The 9917-nt window shown below is 33.3% G+C and overlaps 1 protein-coding gene across 1 annotated transcript; it reads left to right on the top strand.

Moving 5' to 3' along the window:
- Window positions 1–3975: 3975 nt before the first annotated feature.
- Window positions 3976–6788, top strand: LOC107031805 (serine/threonine-protein kinase-like protein CCR1). The gene has a single exon (XM_015233282.2). It carries the CDS (start codon window positions 4187–4189, stop codon window positions 6482–6484), a length of 2298 nt encoding a protein of 765 aa, XP_015088768.1. The 5' UTR covers window positions 3976–4186; the 3' UTR covers window positions 6485–6788.
- Window positions 6789–9917: the final 3129 nt, after the last annotated feature.

Here is a 9917-nt window from a genome sequence, read left to right as displayed (position 1 = left end):
ATACTTCGTAATTATTACTTTTACTTTTGAGAAATTGATTCTTGAGACTGTTTAAGAAGACAACAACTCATTTACTCATTTCAGTATGAAACATAACATTTTAGTCACCACACATGCGAAATGTAACTGAAGCGCGAATTACGAAAATTCAATATTGAAAAACATAACAACAAAAATAAAGATCAATATTAGATCCGACTCTGTAACTATTTAACCTAACTCAATTTTAAAAGATAAACTCATAAAAGAAGGATTCAAGATAGCCCCGTATATAAGGACTACAGCTCATTTCCCCATTAAAGTGGAACTTAATACTAACCATGGTACATAAACAACTGTATTCGATTATATATTATTTAATATAAACACTCGATACGAATAAATTAATATTCTTTCGTGAATTTCCTAGTGGACAAAAGGGACCTTACCTAAAAGGACAGAACATACATTGAACTTTCCTATTGGTCATAATTAATAGCTGCCCCCCCACCCCACCCCAACATACCCCACCCCACCACTAAAATTAGACAAATAGTAATAGGCACATGCACACAGATTACAAAAGGAGGCCAATGAAGATTCAATTTGTCTCAAGTTTTGGACTGACTCATTATTTTTTAATAAATGTTTGACATATACATAAGTATATATATACACAAAAGTGTTTGGTTTGTGATGTTTTTTAAATCCGAGTTTTGATGTTCACAGTAAAATTCGATTAAATTCAGATTTTGAAGATGATACTTTCAATAAATTTTTTTTCAACTCGTGACACTCGTATAAAAAATCTCTAATTAATTCAGCTATTCTATCACAATTCATATTAATCGTTTATGAAGTTAATTAGGGGTTGACCATAGTCATGAAATTCAATAATAATTTTTTTGTGATTATAAAAAAAAAAAGGAAGAGAATATGCCAAAGGAGCTGACCAAGCAACCATGTGATTTAGCTAAATTTACAAGTTGAAGATTTCAAAAGGACTCTGATTCATTTGGAGGCATTAATTAATAACTAAAAAAAAATTAACAAGTTGGTGTTGCTTTATTTATTTATTTTATTTTTATTGATTTTTTGTATTAGAAAAAAGTTAGGAGAAAAGGAGGGGGGGGGGGGTAAAAACAAAAACAAAAGTTGGTTCTTGCAAAAGTGGAGTATCAATTAGTGTAAATTAATGAAAGATGTATAAATGTTTCTTAATTATGTCACTTATATATGTATTATGTAAATATGTATAATGTAAATTAAACGTGCTCATATTAGTTTTAATTAGAATCATTTTTTATATCCTATGGTGATTAAATTGACCACAAACCGCCCCAATATTTTCTTTTTGGTGATTAAAAATTATAAGATAAGATAAGATTTAACGTGAAAATTTTAGGGGTATTTTTATTTGGACATTGCTATTTTACGTATATTTACTTTTTTTTTTTTGAAATGTTGATTTACTTGAAACAATTTTAGATATATAGTGTATAAAGCTTATTTTTTAGAAAAAAAACTTATGTTTGTTTTTAGGTCATGTTCATTAAGTTTATCTGTTTAAAGATTTTTTAATAGTTCAGATCTTAAAATAGATAACTTGGCAATTTTTTTTATTGTGTGGAAGCTTAATTAGTTAATTATTCAAATCTTTGACTATTTTTATTTACTACTAAATATAGAATTAGTGTTAATTTTGTTACACAAATTGATGTCGTGAATTATGACATTCATGCAATTTATACTAAGTTTGTTTTTATGTGAAATTAATCTAAATATGAGATAATAAAGACAAGTGAAATAGTGACAAATCCCCTTTTCAAATCAAATTTATGAAATATATAAAGGTGAAGAAATAATGGCATGTGCATTGCCAATGAAAGATCTCAACAATTTTGGTCAAACAAAAACATATTAAGATTTTTGATTTGATATGTTTCTTCTAAATGTGATGAACAATGACGGAAATATGTATGCAATAGACGAGGTAATTTTTATCTGAATCAAACGTTTTGAATTAAAGTCTTAATTATGAAAAAAAGATTCGCTAGGAAACGTTAGTTCTCTCAAATAGGGTTCTATACACTACGAATTTAAATTAATCAAACTTTGACGTGAAAACTAAAAATTGGATAGAAAATATATATATAAAAATTGATGAGCTGTTTTTGGTACAATTTATTTTGTTAGGTCCATAATTTTGGATAAAATGTACTAACAAATTATAGTTAGGTATGTTTTATGTTAGTTGGTAAATGGAGGCACTTGGGGCCCTATTTTCTATCCATAATTACTTTAAATAATCTTGTGATTATTCCTCATTTAATTTATTATCATACTATAAAGATTTGCATTATTAATCATTCTCTCATCTTTGATCAATGAGAAGACTTTTGCATAAATAAACTTTTCTTCATTATTTCCATAATGATTATCCCATGCTCTTGCACTTTTTTAGATTCAATTATTTAATATTTAAAAATTACTGAATTAATTAATTTAATTTTGTGTCAAATAAAATAGAATTGTATTTATATTTTCTTTCATTCTCGATCCAAGCATTCTTTTTTTTTTTACTTTGTTCTATTTAATAATTGATCTGATGCATTTACCATTTCTATCATAACAGTATTTTGAAAGTGGATTACCTCATTTCTCAAAACTTGACTTCATAGGTTTTTCGTCGAAATTTAAGAGAAGTCATAGAAAATTACAAATAACTATTATTATTTTGTATTTTCTTCATTTATTTGAGGAGGATGAATTATTCGCATGGTTTTCATTTGATAATCAAAATCTTGATCTCGTCTTACTCACTAATAATATTTATAATGTTTTAAAGATAGTTATATGAATTTTGTCCTTGATCAAATGAAATGATTTCAAGAAAATGATTTTTATGTAATAAAAAGCAAAAATATTTTTATTCACAAGATGTGACATAAATATTGCTTTATGAATTGTTAGGCCAATGACATATTTAAAATGTACTATTTTTGGAGTTCTACTTTAGTAGTGCACAAAATATTAGACTTATCCTTCCAAAAATAAAAATAAAAATGACCACCACCATTTCCTTTATAGGAAAAATAATTCAATTGACAACTTGTAAATTTATGTCTTATCAAATAGGCATTATGAAATATACATTATGCATTCCACCATGAGACAAATTAATTAAAAAATATATATATAATAAGTTAATTTCAAAGCACAAGGAGTTATTAAATTATTTTTCAAATATTTTTAGTTCTTGTTTTGCATTGAGAAACTCTAAAAGGTGAACCAAATAGGTTTATCAAAGGCTATCAATACAAAAACTTTGTTTTTAAATAATTAAATTATTTAGAATAATGAGTTTCAAATATCGAATAATTATGAATATGATTAATGCCTAATGACATATCAAGGATATTGTCAATGCATAATGACATATCAAATGATTATGAATCGTGAATTTCAAATATTGTAAATTATTCTTTATCTAAGGCGACTACGTAAATATCACTCGAATTTGAAACATTTGACTAAGGATGAAAAATATTAACATAAATTTGTGTTACAAAGTTTCACCACACAACAATAACATATATATTTCGTGTAATTTTACCAGTAGTATCAGAGAAGGATAGTTATACACATACATTACCCCTACTTTGACACACAAAGAAACTGTTTTTAATACACCCTTTACTTCAAGAAATTCAAAGCCGATCGAACAACTGAATAATTAAAAACGAAATAAAACCCATAACAAAAATACATCAAAACTAAAAAATAACTTCATTTTTAGAATTTAGATCCAAAACTTCTAACTAACAACAGCGGAGTAATTAACCACTTACCTCTCTCTACCACACATATACTCGTTCTAAATAAAACAATTATATCAAAAAAAGATTTTATATTCAAAACTCAAACTCGAAATATAATATGATGAGTCCACTGTAATCATATTATAGTGGCAGGCAAACTGTATTTTGAAGTTTTAACAGTGAGCAGTAACTAACTTAAAATAAGTAGATGGATTTTGTTAACGGTCTAAGAAGAAAACTGTGTAAAAATGGCGACAGCCACGTTGTTTCATCATCTTCAGCTGAATCAATACATCTCTATACTCCCCAAAAACAACACTCGAATCTTGATCAAGATTTCATTTTTTTTCATTGCTCCATGACTTTACACTTTTCTGATCAAAATAATGAACACCCTTTTCATCAAGATTACATTTTTCCATCTTATTTGCTTCATCTTCCTTAAATCTGCATCTGGATTTGGTTCTATGGGACCCATTTCAGCTGCTTTTGGTAAAAATGGTTTCTTTTGTGCTATTGATGCTAGTGGCAAACAAGATGTTATTTGTTGGGGTAATAAAACTAGTAATCCTTCACGTCCTGATGTACTAAACTACCCCACTGATGTTCCCTCCATGGCTGCTTTATCTGGTGGTGATGGTTTTCTTTGTGGCATTTTATCAAACACTTCACAAGCATTTTGTTTTGACTCAATGGGATCAAGGTCTGATCTTGTTCCTAATGTTTATAAATCTAATGCTTATTCTCATATTGCTGCTGGTAGGAATCATGTGTGTGCTATTAGGGGACCTTATTATTCAGAGAGTGATTGGGGGAGTGTTGATTGTTGGGATATTATTCGAAGATCGAATGGTACATTCGTATCGAGGGAGAGTTCGTTGTTTTATAGTCAGTATATTAGTTCATATGTTTTTAAGAAGATAGTTTCTGGAGATGGATTTAGTTGTGGGGGTGTTAAGGATGGAGGGGTTCTTTGTTGGGGTCCAAATTCTAGTGGTCTTGGTGTATCAGGTTTATCGGAGAATATTCATGCGTTAACTGCAGGGATTGACTCTGTTTGTGGGGTTTTAGAAGAGTCAAGTGAGGTCAAATGTTGGGGGTCTAATGTCTCGTTTGGTGTCCCTCCGGTTGGGGTACCATTCGTGTCGTTGGCAGCTGGTGTAGAGCATTTTTGTGGGATTAGAAAAGATAATCATGGGATTATGTGTTGGGGAAACTATAATTCATCTGTGATTCCTAAAGGAGCAGGCTTTCTTGCTATTGCTTCATCTGATTTTATAACTTGTGGTATTAGGGAAGGCGATTTGGTTCTTGATTGCTGGTATACAAATATTTCATCAGAAGTAGATTATGATCCACCACTGCAGCTATGTAGTCCAGGATTATGTACTCCTGGTTCTTGTGGGGAAGGGAAATTTTCGTTCAATGCGAGCCTTATAAATGAGGCAGATTTGATAAATTTGTGTGTTAGGAAAGATCTTAAGATTTGTTCACCTTGTGGTGTGAACTGTTCTGAAGGATTCTTCCCCTCTAGTTCTTGCACTGAAAATGCTGACAGGGTTTGTACTACTTGCTCTCTCTGCCAGAATACCTCTTGTTCTGATGTTTGTAAGCTTCAAATATCGGCAGAGTTGAAGCAACAGCATCAGCATCAAATGCGTCAACTGATCATCATAGTCGGGTCTTCTGCTTTTGGTTTCTTGTTCTGCTTAGCTGGATTATGTTTGATAATCCGCATGATATCCAGCAAAAGCAAAGAAGGCGGAAAGAACCAATTTGCCTCCTGTATTCGCAAGCCTGAGAAGGATACTGATGCTAATACCGACCCTCATCCTCCTGTGTCCGTGGCTCTGTGTCCTGGGGAAGCTCAGGTTTTCCGACTTTCAGAGCTGAAAGACGCCACTAATGGGTTCAAGGAGTTCAACGAGCTTGGCAGGGGAAGTTATGGATTTGTTTATAAAGCTGTTCTGCCGGATGGGAGGCAAGTAGCAGTAAAGAGGGCCAATGCTGCTACGATAATACACACCAACAGCCGGGAGTTTGAAATGGAGCTAGAGATCCTCTGCAGTGTTCGTCACAGCAATATAGTTAATTTGTTAGGTTATTGTGCAGAAATGGGGGAAAGGATTCTTGTTTACGAACTCATGCCTCATGGAACACTTAATGACCACCTCCATGGGGGTCTTTCTCCGGTGAGCTGGAACCTCAGGCTGAAGATCGCAATGCAGGCTGCAAAAGGGATTGAGTACCTTCACAAGGAGGTTTCTCCTCCTATCGTGCACCGTGATGTGAAGAGTTCAAACATTCTCTTGGATGCTGATTGGGGAGCTCGAATCGCAGATTTTGGATTGCTTACGCCTAACGAGAAGGATCTTAATGGAGACGTGCATATGGATGTCTATAACTTTGGGATTGTGCTGCTAGAGATTCTTAGTGGAAGAAAAGCTTATGACAGGGATTGCACACCTCCGAGTATCGTTGACTGGGCACTGCCTCTGATCAGACAAGGGAAAGCAGCTGTTATCATAGATCGTTACATTGCTCTTCCAAGAAATGTCGAACCTCTGCTTAAACTTGCTGAAATTGCAGAGCAGGCGTTGCGGGAAAATCCTGCTGAGCGCCCTGATATGTCACAGTTGGCACTTCTGTTAGAGCAGCTAGTGAAGGATGTAATGATATCATAGCCTTTGTGTCGGAGTCTTATATTAAGTTTTTGGTGGATTGAAATTTTTCAGAAAACAAAATCAGAGGATAGCATATTGGTGAGTAACGACGCTCTTCTGCAATTGTACATTTCTATGAGCTGCTTGTAAATTTTGTGCTTATATTTTTTATTTGCCACATTCTTGGACAAATGTCAACAATAAATTTTCAACTTTTTCTTATAGCAATGAAACATGTGATGCTGCACCAAATTGTCTTTTATTTAATATCGATGTAATGAAGCGTTTTCCCACATATCTGGATAATGATAGTCTTCTTTGTTCACTGAGTAGATGGGAGGACACGATAAAATTTGGCGTGGTGTACCTGCTCTGTTGGTTGGCATATATAAACTGGGAAATCTGGTCTCTCAAATTCCTATTTGCCCCATGCTTAGACGATAATTATTCACTTGAAATGACTGATTTTTGCAAAAAAATTCTGTTATTTCAGTTACTATTCTCAGTTGGATGTTGTGGAGCTTATTGCCAAATGAAAATACAATATTGTCATTCAAAGTTGAATCTAGAAGTTAGACTTGATGGAATTAACCTCTAAGGTTCTTAGCAGTTAACTTATTATACTTATGAAATTATTGGTTCAGAAATTCTCCATATTTGTTAAAATTTTATTGGTTTGAAAGTCAACATATATTTATCCGTGTTTCATATAAAAGTATTGGTCTCATACCTAGTTTGGTGAGTTTGTGAGATTTAAAAATCACAAACTGATGTAAACTGAGGTGTTAGTGAATCCTTGAGAGAGCCTGCTCAACACAGAACACTATCGATGAATTTCCTTGCCAGTCTCTGAATCCCATGTGACATTTCTCCTGTTACAATATTGTTAGCTTGATGGACTGATATAGAATATCTTGTAGGATTTGCATTAAAATATTCTCGATATGGTAAATTTTAACAAGGCCCAAAGAATGATACTTTTTGTTGTTTAACGTATAGAGTTGTTATCTTCCAGGGAGCTTTATCCATAGAATTCGCTCAAAAATGAGCGTTGTGTCATTGCATTTCATAGATTTGGGCATAGATTCAAGAGACAACCACATTTTACCTGGCTGAGTTATATAAATATGGTATATTGCAGAGTTTATTATGCTCTCAAATTTAGTCTCAGATCAGGACTGTTCTTATTTTCCTCATTGAGATGCTAGATTTGTAATAGCAAGGTAAAGTTGTTGCAATGTAATCAAGAGGTCATGGGTTCGAGCCGTAGAAACAATTTCTTGTAGAAATGTAGGGTAAGACTATGTATAATAGACCTTGTGGTTCGTTCTTCTCCGGACCTGTGCATAGAGGGAGCAGTGCACTGGCCTACCCTTTTTTTACATGTTAACTAAAATGGATCGGAATAGATGCTGAGGGAAAAATCTAACTTCTAAATGTATTACTTTTTTCAGCTTGTTCTCCAGCTAATATTATCAGCGAGTTACCTCTTAAATTTCCTGCATTGAGCTTTGCTGACATTGTAGCCGATTAATGTTTATATCCTAGACACTAATTATGTAATAAATTTGTGATAGTATTCTTCAAAGTTACTTGAAGGGGAGCCTTGGAGCTACTGTAAAGTATAGGCTACGTGTGCTAGTGGTGGACTTCAAGGTAAGCTGCCTACATTACGGACCCTTAGGGGGCTGCCCTTCCCTGCATGAACGCTAGATATTCGTGCACCGCCTGAACATTGTATTCTTCGAAGTTACTAGTGGATAGATCTTTGATTTGATCTGGATCTGTTTATGAGTGCTATGACCTAAAAAGACAAACAGAAGTTCATCAAGCACCTTTAATTGTATGGTCAGTTTGTTGTTATTGGATGAGTAGGAAAAGCAAAGGTTCCACTAGGATCACAACACTTTTTTTATATTAAAAGTGATTTCATAAAGCTACAATTGAATGGTCTTTTTCATAAGAATATTCAATATCTATAGCTTTATGGAATTAGTTATCAAAAAGTGCCATGTCCTATAGTTGGACCTTTGCTTTTCCTACTCAAACAACAGTAGTATACACAATGTAATCCCACAGTTGGGGTGTGTCGAGACTAGAGTGTATGCATACCTTACTCCAACCTCTTGGAGATAGAGAGGTTGTTTCCGAAAGACTCCCAACTCAGGTAATGCATAACAAACACGAGAGGAAGCATTACATACATTTTTCATGAAAAGGAACAATAACAACTTCAAAATAATGTGAAACCAAAGAACAAGAAACAGTTGGTAGTAACAGAAATCGAGGGACAAAAACTAATGAAGTCATATTTTTGTTCCTGTGGGCTGTGGAAAAGATAAATGAAGAAGCTTTTTCTTGTGTAGAACTGAAGTCAAGTTAGTTGTTAACTCTGTTGCAGCTGTTAGAAGCAGTATCAAGAAAAGTACATAGAAACTAGTATGCTTTTCCTCGTTTTTCCTTTGTAGTTTCGGACAAAAATGGAAAGCTGTTAAATCGTATTAGACGATGTTTCTTTCCCTTTTTTTGTGGCCGAAAGGTTGAGATCATGAAGGAATCGACAGAAGTGAAATGAAGGAAAGAAAAAGTTGATTCTTTCTACCTGAAATTCTGAGATACTGTTAAGCAAGTCACCTCTCATTCAAATACTTCCAAAACAAAACAGTTGGAAAATATGGACGGTACAAGAAACAAACATATGGCCCTTTAGCTTTTGACTGTCGATAACTGCTTTTATTGACAGCTTCTTAAGAACATAAACCCTTTGAGCTGAGGGTCTATCAGAAACTGCCTCTCTACCTCTGAGCATAGGGGTAAAGGTCGGTCATGTACACTCTATCCTCCCCAGACCCCGACTATACTGAGTATTTTGTTATTGTTCTTAAGAGTAGAAACTCCACTAACCAGTTGACTGGATAGTCATTGCCTATTGTATTGTATCATATTTTTGTTTTGATTATTACTTAAACTTTATTATATCGTATTGTCAAATCCATTACTAAGTAACGATGGAAAGTGTCATGTTATGCTGCGACTCATTTTGTGTGATCATCGTGCTGTTACCTTATTTTTTTCATTTGTTGCACTATTTACTAATCCTATTTTATCCTTTTGCCTACCCTTTTTGTTAGTAACTCTACCCCATGCCCTACTTTTTCTTTGTAATACTGTAAGCTTATGCTTCAGATAGGTTGATGTGAGACATTGTGAAACGACGAGAAACAATACAATCTATCCAAGTGAAAAATATATACATCAAAACAATACAACAGTACAATACATAAGTTATGAAACGATATGTAACAACCATCCAAACAAGTTGTAAAAAGATTAGGACTTCAACATGAAAGGGGGGAAAAGAAAAGTAAGAAAACCAGGAGCTCTTTTTTTCGAGCTGGCGGTTTCAAATTCAAAATGATCTACACTTTGTTATTTTCATATTTTAGTTATTTGT

Source organism: Solanum pennellii, chromosome 9, assembly GCF_001406875.1.
Source record: "Solanum pennellii chromosome 9, SPENNV200".
Lineage (NCBI taxonomy): Eukaryota > Viridiplantae > Streptophyta > Magnoliopsida > Solanales > Solanaceae > Solanum > Solanum pennellii.
This window is presented reverse-complemented; position numbering and strand designations above follow the sequence as displayed.

Excerpts from the sequence above, each read along its gene's own strand:
- LOC107031805 (XM_015233282.2), top strand. The coding sequence starts at position 4,187 with ATGAACACCCTTTTCATCAAGATTACATTTTTCCATCTTATTTGCTTC.